Genomic DNA, 19,955 nt, shown 5'->3' on the forward strand with positions numbered 1-19,955 from the left:
GACCCTGTATTGTAATTAAGAGCACTTAATCAATAACATGAATATTGCAATCATCGCAAAAATTTCATTAAACAGGTAATTATCATTGTTTAAAAAACACTTTCAGATAATATAATTGAGATGTAAATACTTTACAAGTATCTTATTGGCTAAAGTTGGTTAAATATCTTAACAATTGGCTCAAAAATAAAGTCAGTTTATTTGTACCTAAATCAAGACTAGAATGGGTCACTAAATTAACTCCATGAAATGATATAAAACACAAAACCTGTGAAGATGAGTGTCAATGCAAATGGAATCCAGTATCAATTCTTCTAAATTTTTGGTGTAGATCTTCTAGATTCTTCTGTAGTCTCGCCTACTTATTAGCACTAAAATGTAAAATCAATGTTTCCGTAATAATTTCAGATGGTAAGCCCGTTTAATAACATAATAATCCCACCCAAAACATAAATGTGAAAGGATGCCAAGTTCGATAATATTGGAATGCTTCGCCTATAAAAGAAGTGAGATCTAAATAAGTACCAAGTTCCATACACAGACCTCAGTTAAAAATGATATAACAAGTTGGCAAGTTTTCACACACTTTGTTATAAACCTACTAAACGCAATGAGTCAAGTATATAATTTTCTATTAAAACTTGCCAAGTTATATCATCTTTAACTGAGGTCTGTGTATGGAACTTGGTACTTATTTAGATCTCACTTCTTTTATAGGCGAAGCATTCCAATATTATCGAACTTGGCATCCTTTCACATTTATGTTTTGGGTGGGATTTCATTTATTTTTGTAAGGTTTATTTTCTTTTTTTCTTATTTTACTTTACTTTGACTAAATACAAACCTTCGTAACGAATTTTAGGTCGGTACGACCATTGGAAGATATAGATAATTTTTTTGTTTTAGTTCCTCAGGGGTATGAATTTACACCATCATTATTTTTAAAACCGACTCACACTTGGCCATTTTCAGATTTTTTCCTTTACCTTGACCTAAAGACCTACCTCCATGCCAAATTTCAAGTCAATACGACTATTGGAAGTGGTCTAGGTTTTTGATTGAGTGAGTGAGTGAGTGAGTCAGTCAGTGAGTGTATAGTAAAAATAGCGATTTTCTGACGTCAATATCTCAAGATCTACAATAGGTACATTAATGAAATTTTGTATTTTAGATAAATAAGTAGATCTCGATAGATACTAGAAATTTCATATGCGTAGATAAAATAGATTTTGAGTTATAGGTGGGTCGAACTTGGCCCGAAATGGTTCGTGTAATATAACCCACGGCCGGTGTGTCGGTTTTTTTGCTCGAACTTGGCGGACACACTGCCGTGTGTCTAGATATAATACAAAAGTACGTACATTATACCATAGTAGGTACATATAATTATAGTCAGCGTAACAGCATCAACATTACAGCGTCTTGAAAAGAAAATATTTCCAAGCGAACGTAAGGGAATATCTCAAGTTATCTCTAGTACTCTAGTCAGTTGACAGTCATATATGAAATACTAATTACAGTCTAAAGAAATTGTGATAATTTTCTCTTGAACTGGTATGAGGGTCAAAGGTCTAAGAGAACACGTGTAGATCAACAACAAATCTGAAACGCATGAATCTGGGTTATTGTGGTATTTCCATAATGTATCTTTTAACTATTTAAAAGTTATTATCTGTTCTAAATCTAGAAGCGTAGATTTTTCTATTTTAATGTGTTACATAGTTGTATTCAGTTATGGAAATCCAAGGTCGCTGCTCCCTGATTCTTTACAGAACGAAAATAAGAATGAGCGATATCGAGTTTCCGATCTAGATTGTACTGAAATAGGTTTTGTAGGTAGTAGGTTACACTCACGTGTTGTTAAACGTGGTTTAAAATACTATGTAAGTAAAACCTTCACAGAGCATTACAGTACGCTTTTTGTGCTAACTATGTAATATGTAAATTGTATATTTTTCAGTTTAACTAAGTATGAGCTTAGTGCTAAAGTTCAAGTACTTATTGGTTATTTATCTTCATAAGAAATCTGTTATTCTTTTCTAATAACAATGTTTTGCTTCATGTATTTATTTTAGACGTTTACATCATTCGTACGTTCTTTGGAATAAATAATTATCTCCAGTCGCCTAGGTCCAGTAGTCTAGGCTGTCTAGTGTCTAGGTCTACTCCAGGATGCTTACTCCTGAAACCAATATCAACATCAATGCAATTTCAATCCAATAAAATCTCAATAATTATTCTATGTCAAAACTATAAGTACAACCCCAATCGTAGGTGTACAAACTTAGTTCATTCAATATCCACGCAATACGAACGGAATGGGCGCTAGTGTTGCAACTCAAGAGTACGAAATCGCAATATCAATGTCGATCGATCGGAATTGGATTCAAGAGTAAGCCCCAGGTTATGTACCTAACTAAGTAAACATGAGTTTGGGTTTAATACTCAGTTTGGAGAGCGTATTGAAACTTCTTCAATTACCAAACCATTTTAGTCGGTCGTGGTAGCCCGAAGGTTTAAGACGCCCGCTTCTCGTGCATGAGAGTGCGGGTGCGATACCTATTAACGTCAAGTACCAATGTGACTTTTTCAGACACCACTGAGAAACGGTGAAGGAAAACATCGTGAGGAAACAATTTACAATTATAAGTTTGAATTGTCAACCCGCATTGAGCAAGCGTGGCGATTAATGCTCAAACCTTATCCGTGTGAGAAGAGACTTTGGTCAGCAGTGGCCACTTATAGGCTATTGATGTGATGTTTTGTGAACTGTTTCTGGAAATAAAAGGCTATGTATTGCTTAATTCAGGAAGTATAAAATAAAGTAGGTCTTTAGGTACCTATGTTAAATATTGTTTATTTATTTGGTATCAGAGTTATTTTAACTGCCTTCAAACGGTGAACCTAATTGTAAATTGTGGAAGTGACATCAGTATCTTATCTGGAATGACGAATAATTGCTCGTACGTGATTTTTGATTAAGGAAAACGAAGAGTCGAGACATTGACCCTTGTTGAAACAAGGTTACTGAATGTACACACACTGATAACCGTTTCTGTTAAGAATAATCTCTTATCATGCCTATTTGCTTTCTGAACGGATGGACTCACTGTTCATTTGTTGGTGTTTGTGATCTCGATGACAAGGGAGAATTTATTGATGAGATTTTTGTACAGTTCCTGGCTTGAAAATTTAAGGTAAAGGCTCGCAGCCGCTTTAGACTAACTTTTATTAAATTAAAATAATAGTCTTTTACTTGTCTTAATACATTAAAATTACTGAGTTTTAGTGTCATCATCTTCATCATTTTACCCCTTAAATGCATATTATAAGTTCAATATACATATTTTCTCTTTCCATTTTCCTCTTTTGTCCATCAAATGTTATATCTCAAACCTCTTTTCATATAGCTCCTCACAAGATCTATCCATAACTTCTTTGATCGTCTTTTGCTTTTCTGTCCCTCTATGTTTTAATTCAGCTCTTGGTGTGCAATCCAGTGATGACACAACCACTCACGTTTTTCACACGTTCATAATAAGAAAGATGGGTTTCCGTCCTGAAGTTTAGGACATTTCAAATTCTCTGTTAGCGGCGTTGGTTGGGTATCGTGTTCCATAATAATATCTGTAAGAAAAAAGAAAATAACGAAAGAACTACACTATTGTTAATTTCGAAAGTAAGAAGTAGGGTACCTAGATTTGTAACAACACCAATTTAGAATTTATTTCCCATACTTATGATGTGCGATTTTCAACAACCTCTCCTAAGTTTTAAGGAACCCTTAAACTAAGATAAGTGAAATTGGCTTTCGCCAATCTATGTGCTATGGCACTCGTGCGTACGGCGCATTGAGTTAAAGAGCCATCAGCACCATAGACGGGACCTAGTAAGGCTGATGCTGACACAGAGCTGTGGACTGCTTAGCAGGTTACCGGGCTCCGGCTCGATAGGCAGGAGTCGGAACGGGATGGTTTTTAGTCAGTAAGAATCTGACACTCCCTCTCACCACGCCCAAGCAGAATCCATTGGAAGAATATTCCCCTTAAAAAAAGTGTTATGTCACGCTAAGTAACTTTTAGCTAAGAAATAGTTTAGGTGTGGTTGGTGCGAAAACGGTCATAACGAAGTTGTCGACTATTGGCCTGACACTATGGTGTGGACCTAAGACTATCAATCCATATTATTCAGCACTAATTTATACGTTATCTTATCTTACTCTATCACTAGTTATTATAATAATGTAGTTATTGAACATAATTGATTTAATCACTTTATTTGAATAACAAATCAAATAATTTTTTTACAGGTATTTAACGTTATACTTATAATTTTATTAGAAAGTCTTTAGGTAAACTATTGCTAAGTTTACCTACAGATAGGTACAATAACTACTTAACATATTAATTATACGTAGGTTTACTTACTTATTTTAAGTCGCTTTTAAGAAGATAAGTACCTACAATGTAAGCTTCTTTGCATCATAATTTTAGATTTAGTTTTTTTTTTATGTTTAAGAAACACGTTTATCGCAACTTGTATTGTTTATCCGATGGTGTAAAATCTGAAAACGACTTTCGCATTGGGTGAATCGAGAGGGAATCTCAGGGTGCTTTTCCACCAAATTAGCTAATATGCTGCGAAGATGTAATAGCTAAGCTATGTAACTAAGTGACCGTTTCCACCGATACTAACTGTGAATACTATGAAGATGTGCCATAAGTAGCTCCACGAGGAAGATGGCAGCTCGAGTATACGATGTATCGATGCCCGTGCTAAGCTACGTTTACCAATGAATATACTCCTGCTTCGAATCCTGCTAACCCGGTAGTCTTTCTGTAGCCCGGGGCACGTCAGCAGACTAATTATGAGAGTTACATTATAGAAAATTTAAATCTATAATTGTCTTTCAACTATTCAGATATCTCTATTTACTTGCCCAATACCTAGGCCTGTTGAAAAAAATATCTATCTGCGACGATGATTAACATTTTAATACCACGATAAGATACCGCCTTTCAGGAACAAATCACGGCAACACGCAATTCGGTACCATAAAACACGAAGCAATAAAAATTTATTTGCAAAAATAATAAATTAAAAATGTGAACTTTAGTAGGTGGAGTTTTGATCGTCACCTCTTCAAGAATTCTAAACTACTGAAAGAGAAATGGATTTCCAGTAAACCATTAATTACATCAGCTGATGCAATCAACAATGCCCTCCATTATTACAATAATTATAATAGAAAATGAGAAATGATCTCAGACGCTTTGTTTTAGGATCGAACAACACATGTTTTCACAAATTTTCAATCACAGTCGAATATAGAGATAGGTTCGTAACGTGATCGGTGTACCTATAGGTAGTTATCAATTGATTGTGACTACAGATAATTTGTAAACAGTGGGTTGTTTAACACAATAATTAGTACGGCTGCCGTCGCGAATGAAAATACATTCAGTGCTGAAGACAATCAACAAAAGCTGTTATGGATTTTACTCGTGCCGGAATGTTTGATGCTATTCGGTTTCCAAACACTATCTTGGAGTGTCTCGTGCTAGTGTCGAAATGAACTGGACGTTTCAGTGACATAATTCTGTGATATTTGGTGATTGTGCTCTAATATACAAACATTTGTTCAAACTTTTCTTATCCAGCATGTTATTCGAGTGCAGAAAGGGTGATTTATGGAAATTATGCAAGAACGTCATTTAATATTTAGTTTATTTTATTATATCACATGGATATCGATTTTACTTGGAACGCAGGTTGGTTTATTAATTGATATTAATTTAAGAAATAAATAAAATTAGTCCTTCAATGCATACGTAATTAATTTGAATAGAAACCGTAAAACTCGCTCAATGCAGCTGAAAAGTATTTTGGCATTTTGAAATTCTGCAAGTTATGAGTGCTTTTTATTCAGTCGAAAGTCGAACAAAGTTTTGCCAAGAAGTACTTAATTTGGTACTACACAATCAAATAATCCTCTGAAATGACTTCATATCACGCTCATAAATGCGTATGAGGAAGGTAACACGCCACTGGGTCTTAAAATAGTGATAGCCTAGATAAGACCTCTTTGTCGCAGACCCAATAGAATATAGCGAAGTATAATTAAAATATCAAACTGATTAAATTGGTATTGTCATTATTTTAGGTGCTTACACGAATAATTGATTGTTTTTTAATTTAAAACCTGCGAAATGTGATAAGATACCTAATTACAAATGTAATATAATAATATCTAATAATTACGATTTTCATCTGTCACCGTATGTATCAAGATTTTAAGGTACTACTTATTTAGACCCAGAGTACCTATGTATTATTTGCTACCGATACTAAAAATGTTTCTACTGAATTCTTTTCCTTAAAAGTATTTTCTGCGGCCATAATTCTCCTTTCTTCTTCCATTTTAAGACACACCTTTGTCAAGTTAAAGACATTTAACTTAACTTATTTTTAAAAACAGCAATGACGAGTAGACACCCTTATCGCAGTAAACAACAATTCGTTCCAGGTTCAGTATATCACTAAAGGACATGAACGATTAAAAATCAAACAATCTTAATTACATCGACACCATTTCGGACTGCTTCGAACAGAATAAGAATAACCTTAATCGTATTGTCTTGACTTTCGCAATCGCTATCTTATAAAACTTGCATTCATTGATACCTAGTGATAAAGTGTTCCTGTTCGTAATACTCATTTTCGAATTCTAATAAACAAAGATAAAATATCTGAAGAATGTCGACATCGTCTATATTCTGGTGAACAAAAATTTATTAATTAGATATTATTAGTGCTGAAATAAGTATAACTGAAGAGTTTTTTTATAAGTGAAACAAAGACAGAGAACCGGCAGTAACGCTTTCTAATAAATCTGAACTGTGGAAGGGGAAAATCATCCAAAGGGCTTCTCCTTCTACCACTGTGGGTGAGGTAAAAGAGAGTGTCAGTGTATCTTACTGGCCAAAAACCACCCGATTCTATTACTGCCTTGAGCCGCCTAGCCCTAGCAACCCGCTAGGTCGTCTGCAACTCCGGGTATAAACCTGAACATAGCAATATTAAACTGCATTCTACGATCGTAGTTTATGGCAACCCCCTTTTATGTAGATTACCGGCCCATTAGTCTGTACTAGTGTCATGGGCTGTTGATTATAAATGAGTGAACAATTTTTATATAGAATTTTTTCTATAAAGATATAGTGATAGCCTAGATAAGGCCTCTTATTTTAGGAATGTATCAACTAGGACATAAGCCAGTAGCAATACCGGTAACTGCCACCCAAAGCAGATACTTAGGTGAATAGTTATTTTCGTTCAAATTACCGGTAATTCAGATGATAGGAAGGTATGTGATTTTTTCATAAAATTACTGATACTGATATAAAACACGGAACTAAGTGATGATTGAATTTTATTTATGTCTCATTTTTAATGCGTTGTTAGAATTTATAATTTTCAGCATAACTTTGTAATCAGTCTCTCGAAGTCTAGATGCATTCCTAAAGAGCGTGTCAAGCTGTAAAACTTAGCTGTTTACATAATACACGTATGTATAACAAACGACATACTATCTGTTCAATAACAGACGAAAAGCTACTTTAATGTTACCGATTAATGTTTATGAAAATCTATCCTTTTCCTGGCCTTTTCATAATCAACTTCGACTATTAAGAGATGCTGTTCACACTATAAATTGTTGAGCTTTCTCAGTAATACTAAATTCAGCTTAGGCCGAAGAAAGTTTTCTGCGTAAGGAAATTATCATTAATCTTAAATTTGCACTAAATGATAAGCTGCGCGATTTTCGACCTTTGGATTATGAGGATATAAGGTTAATGATCCTTCGATTGTAGGTGGGGGCCCACCTCAAAGATGTCCTGAATCCTGTGAACGTAGAATTGGACGCGTGGCACCAACGCGACACAAGGGTCGCGATCCGCTCCAATGAACGCCTTGCCTGTGAGAGGCCTAATATTTATATTTGTGAGGTAAGTCTTTTTGATAATATAAACATTCATGAACTTTAGTCTCTTGTATATTATACCTTTACGAATACAATTTATTAAGAAACTAGGTTTAGGGCTTTATTTAAAAAATCTTGGAAAAAACTTCGGTCCATTCTAGACAATTTTGTTTCACAGATATGCATCTAAAATATACAGATCAGATTAAAATTAGCAGATATTTTGTTACAAAGCCCAGGCATTCCCATTTCTTATTTAATAAAGAATTCATTAGGTAATCAAATAAAATCATATATTATCACGCTTGTCCCTTGACGCTCTTGTCAAACTTTTAGGAGCCACCAGAAACGGTCCCACCAGATGCAAGGAAGACCTGCAACTACCGCAATGTGCGTTACCACGAGCAGGTGTTCCGATGGGTGGCTGGACGAGGATGCCTGTTGTATACTCCAGACTTTCTCTACGTTGGAGGGGTCAACAATTTCAACCTGAATGCTGGCTGCTTCTATGGAAACTGGTTCGCACCATGCTTGGAAATCGTTAGTTCATATCATTGTTTATTTACGTAGATAGACTGGAAAAATATTACTTAGTTCTCACACTAATGTTATTCTGTCGTTTGATCCTGTAAATGGAGAAGCCATCTAGGACTACCGTAGAATCATTAGAATCATTTATATCGTCATACCTTTTAGCCCCGAAAGGGTAGACAGAGGTGCACATTAAGGCACGTAATGCCAATGTACAATGGAGGTACACCTATTTTTCAATATTTATAGGGGGTGAGCCTATTGCCCTATACCGGACACATTTCCAGACACCGTGAGTTTTTTTCTTTCAAAAAACCGAACAAATCCAGCAATACTTTGCCCGCCCCGGTAGTCGCACTTGCAAAACCAGTGCTCTTGCTACGCTTTTAAGAAACCTTCGAGTAAAAAAGTCCATACAAATTACAGGGTCTCGCAATTTTATCTCAATTTCTATCAAACATAGTAAGTAGTACTTAGATTAGATGGCTATCTACCAAAATGGAAATAACATTAATTATAATACTAAGTGTTGTATTAGAAATTAGATTAACAATCAAAATTAGATTTTCATTTCACTATCCATCGTGTAAGTGAATGTACTGATGATTATCAGTGTGATAGTAGATCGCTTGCGAAGATATGAATTTGAGATTAGTCCAGAACATTTAACGATATCTTGATTGTGTAGCCTTGTACCCGAAACAGAATTACTTGAGGTTTTACAGTAGTTAAGACATCATGTTGCCCGTAATAGCAATCTGTGTAATAAGTTTAACTTCTGTGCTAGCTAGGGTTGTCAGATCCAGACTGATCATCTCCTGGACATTTCTAGGGCCACGAATGGAAGCTAAGTTTTGGTGTTCTATTCGAGACTAAAATGTAAAAGTAGGAATTAAGTAGGTAACTAGAACTTGCCCTTCTCGCCCCTCAAATCACGCAGCGCGACTTGCGAGCATGAAACAACGTTTGTTTTGACTTTTGCAGCCATAGTATTGTATTTTTGTAAAAAAACTAGTATTTTAGCCATTAGTCATTGTGCTAACTAGTTCGAATCTTCATATTATTATACTAGCTTTTGCCCGCGACTTCGTTCGCGTGGAATAGTGACTTCCGGCAAATTTTTGGTTTTAACCACATAGTTCCCGATCTCGCGGGATCTCTTCAAAAATGAGATGTGGAAGATATTCCAGGGAACTCTTCAAAAATCAACATACTGAGCTCTGCGTTTGAATTTAATAGATGTATACTCACTTAGGGCATTGAAAAAAAAGTTTAAAAACGGACTTAAACTAACTTAAAACTAAATAAAGCTACGAATTACGAATTTATAACAATTAAAAAAGAAACTATATTACAACCTATCCTCTATGCTATAATAACCAAGCTTAAACTAAATAATTTAAAAGAAACGACTTAAATCTAATCTAATTAATTTATAAATTAGACTTACAATTTTATTAAAAAAACTAACTACAGTAACTACTAATAATCGATATCAAACTAAACCTACGTTAAATAGTTTAACCAGAAAACCAGGAAAACCCAACAAATAAACTTATTAATTGACAAATACAACGAAACCAATTTAGAATATACGAAACAGCAGGACCACTACAGACAAATAATCATACGACTGATAATACACTTTTTCTACGATAGTACCGAAGCGCTCGGCCGATACCCAACCAAATGAATGTAACGAAACCATAGCGCGATCTATTTCGATCTATCGAGGATAAAGACAACTTGGATTATTTATTTATACTCCGTTCGGGCATTTTCTTTGTACTAAAAGTTTAATTATATTGATATTATTTTTTTCATACCTTTTTACTATTTATTTACTTTTTTTCGATGAATTAAAACAATAACATGAACCGAAGTCGTGTAACGATCGACATAGAATTATCTATACTCCGTTAGAGCATTTTCTTTGTACTAAATGTTTTATTACATTGATATTATTTTTTTCATACATTTTTACTATTTATTTACTTTTTTTCGATAAATTAAAACAATAACATGAACCGAAGTCGTGTAACGATCGACATAGAATTATTTATAAATAATTTATTTCTTATTTTTATTTTTTGATTTTTGAAATAAAAATATATCTATGTCCTTTCTAAGGTTCTAAACTATATCTGTACCAAATTTCAACCAAATCCGTCAAATAGTTGCGGAGATTAATGGTATAAGCATAGAATGTTCGACGTGATTCTTTAATTTGACATAACTTTTTTATTTATGAACCGATTGACATGAAACAAACACTAAATGTAAATTTAAGCAACCCACAATATATTCGTGAAAACCGCATCCAACTCGGATCAGCCGTTTCTGAGATTAGCGCGCACAGACGAACAGACAAACAGACAAACAGACAAACAGACAAACAGACAAACAGACAAACAGACAAACAGACAAACAGACAAAAAAAAAGTTAATTACATTTTTGGGTTCGACATCGACATAACAATAACCCCTGCTATTTTTTTTATTTTTATTTTCAATGTACAGACAGCACTTTTCTACGATTTTATTATATGTATAGATTGCTTACACTTAAGCATTAATTACCTACAACTTTGGTTACGGAGCCAAATTATTCCGCTTATTTTTTGCTTCGCACTTTCAAAATCCGCTCTTCCGAGTATTAGATAATGCATCCGTTCAAAACCCGACGTTTCAGTTTTCTTTTTACCTGCCTACATTAAACAATTTCTGTACCCACCGTTTGGTATATTATAATGTACTAGTTGGCCCGGCAAACTTCGTACCGCCTCAAAAATTTTTTTTACCTTTTAAACCTTCCCTGGACTTCCACAAATAATTCAAGACCAACATTTGCCAAATCAGTCCAGCCGTTCTCGAGTTTTGGCGAGACTAACGAACAGCAATTGATTTTTATATACAATGTGATAGGGGTGAGACTTCTAACCCGTTAAGGCTGAGTTCTACATCAAATTTTATCGACAAAAGTCGGGGGTCGAAGGGGTCGAATCCCCTCCCCCTAAAAATTATGGCTATTTTAATATTTTTTTTACTTTTTTTGATATCAAAAGTTGTATGCGTCGTAGAAACAAAAAAAAAACGACAAACGGTAGCTAATAACCTTGGCTAACTAATTCATTACTTTTTTCATATGTTTGATAATGTTTTGGTGGAAAAAAATTATTTCTGAATTATTTTTACCGAAAAAATCGCTAGTTTTCAATATTTTCAATTGGGGTTTAACCCCCATATTATTTTTTTTGTCGATAAAATTAGATGTAGTACTCAGCCTTAACGGGTTAGAAGTCCCAACCCTATCACATTGTATAAAGATAATCTGGTTAAAAACTTAGGTGTATATTTTTTAAGTCTCCATCAGTTTGTTTGAGTAGGTATCTTGTCGTTGCAGGCTAAAGAAGACGGCTCATGTGGCTGCTATCCCTTTGACCCTGGTTTAGAGGAGGTAGCTGCAGCCGTTCACGACGCATTGATACCAGCAGCGCAAGGAAGATGGGAACGATGCTTCTACGCTGCCACCGACTGCTGCAGCCATTACATGCCCGAGAATCTTAATACTACTATAAGTAAATTTCAGTTTTTCTTGTTTGTAAAGTTTAGCTTTAGATTGATATCCACTGAACTTGACAAAATAAAGTCAGTGTTCATAATAGTAAAATTGATGATAAATTATTATGAGTCAATGTGGGTTAACTCTAGATCGACTTTCAAGTCATATTTTTTGTAAACAGGTACTCTATTTATCAAATTCTACGAATGTGCTACATTATGTGCCTCATCATATTATGATGTAGGTGTTTTTAATAAATCAATTTGCATCCAAGTCTTATGCCTAAAGTAGTTGCTCTAGTTTTTAATTTTATTGCGCCTTTGTCTAACTGCCGATTTCAATCATCGGTCTCAATCCAAAATCTTTAAATTAAGATCTATCTTCAACATCAGGTCTATAAAGTTCTGATAAAAATGAAGATCGATCCAAAGATCTTGGAGTAAGACCGGTTATTCAAATTGGCAGTAAAACATACAACTTCAATTTTAGATCGCAATCGATGTGAGCCCACGTTTGACGGATGGACTTGCTGGCCCGAAGCTCCAGTGGGGACCGTGGCCACAGAAGTCTGTTCCGAGTTTGCTTACTCCAATAGTGGGCCTTCTTGTCATCGTAAGTAACTATATTTCTTTTAAATGTTGCCCCACTCTTATATTTTCTCCTGTATCGTGGGTGCGTTTACAAACATACAAGTTCATATACACATGACACCCAGACTCGAAACAACAATTTGTGGATCACAGAAGGAGTTGCTGCGTTACGCAGCAGCCTGCGTACGGGATCCGACCACACACGTTGCGCGGTAGCTGGTTGCCCTGTCACCGGGCCAACCGTGCATGCAAATCAAATTGTATTATATATATTTAATGTGTACATACATACAAATTCGGTATTATCTGTTTCGCTTCATTAATTTTAGATCTTGTGATTTTGATATTGACATTTCTAGTTTTTTCTTATCGATAATGCTACACAAGCAAACAATGTAGGTACCTACGGCAATGTTATTTTCGTAGATACGCTTAGAAAAAATATAATTGTATCTTCCTATGCATAACAATATACATTTAAATAACAATAACTTCAGATAAAAGATAAAACATTATTTTTAGCTACAATTTGAAGAAACGTAAACTCCATTCTGTTTCTCACTCCATATTGTTTCTTTCTGCGTTTACAAAATTGCAATTTCAATGTCAATCCAATAAAATTTCAATAATTATTCAATGCCAACAGTATCCCACACTAATTATAATAGCATTCATGGCACGGAATATCAAGCCAAACTCAATACCATTTAGTTCGTTCAATATCCACGCAATACAGATGCAATAGGCGCTAGTGTTGCTTCTGATGAGTACGAAATTTCACAATATCAATGTTGATTAATCGAAATTGGAAATAAGTCCCGATTTTGTTCGTTTCGAGAACACTTGAAGGAGCAAGCAAGTGTATACCTTAATATGTCACAATTCTGCCAGCTTCTTCTACTGAGCTTTTAAAAAATATCCAATCTTCAAAATGTTACCTAACTCCAAAAATGTTGGCACACAAACACAAGTGCATTCACTTGTGTTCAGACTCTTCTGGTGTTTCGACGTTCCGTGAGCTCATTTGCTGCCCTATTTCATAAAAAAAATCGTCTTTATGAACATCGTCACTCTACTTAGAGTATGACATTCTACACTGCATTCTCGAAGGCGTGGCCTTAATAATTTCACCTTCGTTTTTTATTATCTCATCAAGATACCTTTTGGGTATACTTTCGCAATGCACGATGCAGTCTATCTATATTTATTTTTTACTTTTCTTTTCCTTTAAAAAAGCAAATACGTAAGCTTTACTTTAGAGACGGTTGCTGAAATCGGTCATTAATGTTTTAAGAACTTTGCTAAAAAGGGACTCATTTTTTATTCATCATCAGTTACGGTATCTTCCCCTGTTGTTCCCTGAAACTGTCTTAACGCACTCATTCCGATTCAATATTCTAAAGAGCGAGCTTATTCCCAAAGACTATGAATTATAAGACCTTTTTATCAGAAGCCTTTATCTTTATTAAGCTGAGCGTTCCTCACAAACCAATTCCATTTCAGACTACAGCAGCAAACAATGCCACAGGAACGCGTCCTGGGAACTTCAAACAGACTACAGTACCTGCAGCATCACCCCTCGCCTAGTCCGTAGATACCAGTACTACATCATTGTCCTGTCCATCTCCATCGCCGCCTGCCTCCCCGCAGTCTTCATATTCTGCTTCTACAAAAGACTCAGAATACCTCGCGTCGTGTTACACAGAAATCTTCTTATTGCTATCGTAATAAGGAATGCACTGGTTATTGTCAGCCGAAGTGAGGTAAGTGAGAACAATGGCTGACATCACGCCGGATAATCTGGATTTTAGTACCTACTATTGTGTTTGTGCTGAAATATTTACTTCGTTTGTTTGTTTACAATCAATTTTTAAGTGGTAGTTGCTTTTTGATTAAGATTTTTGAAGGTGAATGTATACACGTCGTCGTTTATGTTTACAGTAAAAAGCAAGGCGAAAAAACTATGAGAGTTCGATTAATATTTACTGAAGTAGTGAAACTATAGACTACTGATTTCCATTTCAGTACTCACGTACTTTTTTTTACTAGTGTTGCCTTACTTATGTACCTTTTATAAATGTCAAGTTCAAAAACTAATTACGTATACCCAAACAGCAACAGAGGCTAACCCAATGGAGCTTTACAAGTCCTAGCAACAAGCATAATCAGTTAAAAAACGTATTAAAATAATCCTTCTACCAACCTGCTAAATTGCACCATTTCTCTAGATCTACATAGACGAGCTAACAAGTGCAGGAGAGACAGTTATGTCGACACACGGGATTGCATGCCGCATCCTAGCATTTGCCGAGAGAGTTGCGGGCAACGCCGTGTTCGTGTGCATGCTTGTCGAAGGGATCTACTTGCATCGCTCTATCGTCGCCGTTTTCAAACAGAAGCTGAAGATTAAATGGCTGTATGGTGCTGGAGCTGGTTCGTACAATTATCTCTATTTAATTATTTAATTAAGGTGCGTTGGGGTAAGATCGGCGCAGGGGTAAGAACGTACAAATCAAATATCTCACTTATTTTGCTATATTTTTTAATGCTGATCACATTGCGTGGCACGTCATTAAATTCCGCTCCGTCTCGCGGTGACCACCACTTGCTCCGGTTAACACGGAGTGAGATATTTGATTTGTACGTTCTTACCCCTGCGCCGATCTTACCCCAACGTACTCTACATATCATTACGTCACGTATTTTATCTCGATCACAAGCTTTTTATCTGATGTGTAACTTGTGTTGTGATTCTTTTGAAATAATGACCAATTTGTTTTCCTTTTTTCGACATTCGGATAATGCCAAAGTACTCAATCACAATCCCAGGCACCGTATCTAATATTTACTAGGAATTTCAATCCGAAATCTCAGTTGGTCACCTTTAACAAGAATACAGATTCAGGTTCACAGTGATGCAGGTTCACAGAGAACGAAAACTTTCTTTTCATTAGACAGGCCATAACCTTAATCTCTGATTTGCCGGTATATGAGACATAATAGAAAACACATTGTGTCTCGCGTAGATCTACGATCGGCACACAACGGGTTCAGGCCGCTTCAACAACCAGAAAATAAACCACCTTCCTGAGAGTTCACTACAATCGACCGCTTAAGATGCTACCAAGTCAAACCTAACAAAACTCTTTTCCCTCCAGTGATAGCCCTAACCCCAGCAATATCATGGGCGGCAGTGATGGCAGTCCACAACGACCACTCGTGCTGGCTGGTGTACACTGTGCCACACATACAGTGGATCCTCGACGTGCCTCGCATCGCCATCTTACTGATCAACACCATACTCTTCATCGATATCTTGAGAGTACTGCTCACGAAGATCAGGAACTCCGAGAATGCTAATCAATTGTGAGTGACACTTATTTGTTTCTACATCCATTCTTAAAATAACGGGTTGTCTTTTAATGATAGGGACGGTACTTGTAGTAAAACATCTTCATTTATTGTAAGATTATTTAACCCTGTGAGACGAGTAGACGACATTCTAACATTTTTATATCATTCTTCACAAAATCCCTTCCTTTTATCCATCTTTCCTATGTGTCGTACATAACTATATACTTATTTTTCATTCCATTCATTATATAGTGTCCCAAAACCCAAAACTCAACGATGACTCTACTTTTGAGATATACTGTATAGGATATCAATATTTTCAATATAAGTTTTTAAATTGACATTGTCACCAACAATATCATTTGGTCACTAACAATATCTGTTCTAATCAATATTTTCAGACTGAATTCCACATTCCAAATTCCAAAATCGAAGAGCTCAATGCTATCATTTATGTTTAATTAAAGTATTTAGAATAAAACTGTAGGTAATTGCACTCGCCTTATCTTAGATAGCTATAATCCCCCTCATAAATAACGCTAAGGATTAGTTGTATTTTCGTTGAATGCGTTAATCTTTCTGTTTAATGTGTATTTATTTAATCAGATGCAAATATATTATGTAGGTATTTTAGTACGGTATAATCTTATTTGTTAAGAAAGAAAAGGGACTAATCGAATTAATGTAGAACGCAGTGGATTTTTACCTTTGTAAGAAGGCACTTTATGAATGAATTTTGTTATCGCATTTAAGTCAAGACTCTTCGTTTATATCCATCAGTCTACTTACCTCTTTTAGTCTTTTACCTCTCGTTCGCTTATAGTGGTAGTTAATAATGTATGAATTGGCCTTGGCCAAAAGAGAGTTAAAATGATTCAAAGTCAGATTAAGATTAGGTAAAGAAATTAGGTTTTTAGGTCTCGATTATACTTAAATAATCCAGTAATGAATCATATTTGACAAATTTTACTCATAAGTAATCATTAAACGTGAATTAACACAATTGTTAATTTCTTAGTAATCAAAAGACATGAATTGCTATATAATACTAAATACTTCCGTGCGGTTTCACCACCGCTGTTCCCGGCTCATATTGATCATAGCGCGATGTTTTAGCCTATTACCTTCCTTGATAAATGCACTATCCAACACATAAAGATTTATGCAAATCGGATCAGTAGTTCCGGAAATTAGCGCAATCAAACCAACAAACTCTTCAGCTTTATACATTAGTCTAGATTTAGATATAGATTAGTCACCAAAATGCCATAAAATATTAGGTTTAGAATCAAAATGAACGAGGTCATTTAGGTACTAAAATATTTATACAAGATTTGAAATAATAATAGTAGTTTGCCTAAAGTTATTAGAGCAAACCTGCATATCGTTACTAAATATTGTGCAAGAAGTAGATAGTCTTCAATTTAATGTCCTACTTACTTCGAAAATGTTAAAATTGCACTGAATGTTGATCTGCCTGTGGTTACAAAAGATATTGACTGAAGTGAATCAGATGATATTGGACTTTATTAGCACTGAAATGTGGCTTAGTTTAGAGCACGGTGAAGGTATCGAGAGCTTAATCTTTGGTCCGATATCCGATTGGACAAAAAGATGGCAACAACAGTCTTTTTTTATGTGCAAAATCAACAAAGTACGTAGTTATAATACAGCTGATGACCCTGAGGTGCGGACAGCCTAGCAGGTCAGAACAATTGTGTCAGAATGGTCGATACTGCTCAGTAGCAGTACGAGAGGGACGGAGCTATACAACCTACATAACTCCGTCCCTCTTGCACTGCTCAGTGATCGACCATTCTGACACAATTGTAATAGCAGACTAAGGCCCCAGGTTACCGACGCTCCGGCTCGAAAAGCACGAGTAGCAATGGGGTGGTTTCTAGTCAGTAAGAGATTGACACTCTTTCTCGCCTTGCCCAAGACGAGAAGCCATAGGAAGATTTGCCGCACTCAAAAAAAAGTACAGTTTATCTTTCGCTTCCACTCAGTTAGACACCGGCCAGTTCTCACGGGCCAAGCTTGCACATATGTATTTATGAATTTGCTTTCTTTGTTCCTTTCTACCTATTTATCCCCTGTTCAGAAATGTATCTGTAGACAGCATCATGATCTTATCTACACTAGATATTTACTTAGTTACAAATTACTCAACTCCCTTTATCTTACAGGAGCACAGCAAAAACAACCTTATTCCTGATGCCTTTGTTCGGCACGCAGTTCTTACTGACTGCCTTCAGACCGAGCACTTCCAACTGCCTTGAGGAACAGATCTATTACTACGTGTCCTATACCTTAGAGGGGCTGCAGGGCTTCATCGTCGCCATGCTTTACTGCTACATTAATAAAGAGGTGAGAATTTCATATAAGTATTTATCTTACTCTATGTTTTAGAAAGGTACTACTACAAACAATGCTTTGTTGGTCAAAAAATTCCATTGTTGATAATAGCTTTTAATCTACTTTAATCAAATAATGTTTTTTTTTCGATCCAATGTCCTCTGTTCGTAAACGATTACCGATGATAATTGTACCTATTTTTAGACCTTAATCTTTTCTCTAGGTCCGTGGATTAATTAAAGCAACATACAGAAAGACTGAAAGTGCAGTTGTTTCCCGGATACGAAGAGATTCCTCATACCCTCGTTCGAGTCAGGGTTCGGATAGAAGAATTACCTGCAGTACAGGAATACCGTCTAATGCGGCAGAGGAATCGAAAGACCAATACGCGACCATAAGGCCTAAGTTACACGTCGCTGAAATCATATCGATACAAGCGAGTGAACGACTAGCTGAGATTCTAGAACCAGTGTACGAAACTATACAAAATGGAGTCACCAACGAAGGGTACGACTCATTAGACAGATCCGACTTAGACAATGACTCAGGCTTCATAGCCAATAGAGATTTCAAAGTAGAAGATTACTACGGTTTCACGAACGCGTCGAGCGTCTCCATTGACTGTCAAGACTGGATCCGCTGCGTCTCATCACCGTCCAGTAGCGTTTACAACAACTCCTTGAACGATTACGAAACAAAATATTTAGAGAAAAAATTCCCAAATCATTCCAAACTTCGTGGCATTTGTGAGGTTCGCGAAAAGAATTCGGATCAAATAATTGCGAATTGGAATTGTATGGAGTATGCGGCTGCGCAATCGCAGCCATCTAACGAAGATGTTAAGAAAGAGATCGGCCGTGAGAGGGCGCCCGTCCCCGGCGCGGGCGGCGCGAAGCCGACCGACGACGGCGACTACGACGACTGCGAGAACATGTTCGAGGAGATCATGCAATACATAGAGACCACCGACAATACTAATGCTAATACTAATACTAAAGTCTCATTAGACCCCAATTGTCTTGCACCGAACCGTCGCGACGGCGATAGAATTGTATTTCTAGATGAATAAATCACTCACTTACAACTTGTTAACATTAGATATCACGAAATCCATTTTGTTTTCATATCTGCTGCGGTAGATGATTGTAAATGTTTTAGATAACACTATCAGTATTTCCTGAAATCAACACAATTTTTTATGTATTTTAAATTAATCGCTTTAAATTAGGTAGTAAGCGCATTCCATTTTAATTTTAATTTGCTATTTTATTAAGCTACTACTCGTGCCTGCTAAGGTACCAAACATTAGCGGAACAATTAACTTTTTTATATATCTGAGAACTGATTAATGTTAATTTCGTTCAGTTTTATATCCTTAATTAATCTTAAACAAAACTGTAAAACGTTTAACTTATCACTATTATTATCTTACTATAAAAAATATATGAATACACATTACGCATCAGAAACTTGAGTTTAATTTTCACATGATCTAAGATATATAGACAGACAAACGCAATATATGAGTAACGATAGGATTTCTACACACCCAAACATCAGCAGTAAACATTAATTG

The 19,955-nt window shown here is 35.7% G+C and overlaps 1 protein-coding gene across 1 annotated transcript; it reads left to right on the forward strand.

The window, feature by feature from the left end:
* The first annotated feature begins 5,394 nt into the window (after nt 1-5,394).
* On the forward strand, nt 5,395-19,848 carry LOC118268169 (uncharacterized). The gene is made up of 10 exons (XM_050706585.1): nt 5,395-5,771; nt 7,875-8,009; nt 8,321-8,524; nt 11,919-12,093; nt 12,567-12,689; nt 14,171-14,430; nt 14,896-15,100; nt 15,826-16,033; nt 18,211-18,391; nt 18,603-19,848. Exons 1-10 carry the CDS (start codon nt 5,691-5,693, stop codon nt 19,446-19,448), a joined length of 2,418 nt encoding a protein of 805 aa, XP_050562542.1. The 5' UTR covers nt 5,395-5,690; the 3' UTR covers nt 19,449-19,848.
* The last annotated feature ends 107 nt before the right edge of the window (nt 19,849-19,955 follow it).

The sequence above is a fragment of the Spodoptera frugiperda genome, chromosome 29, assembly GCF_023101765.2.
Source record: "Spodoptera frugiperda isolate SF20-4 chromosome 29, AGI-APGP_CSIRO_Sfru_2.0, whole genome shotgun sequence".
Lineage (NCBI taxonomy): Eukaryota > Metazoa > Arthropoda > Insecta > Lepidoptera > Noctuidae > Spodoptera > Spodoptera frugiperda.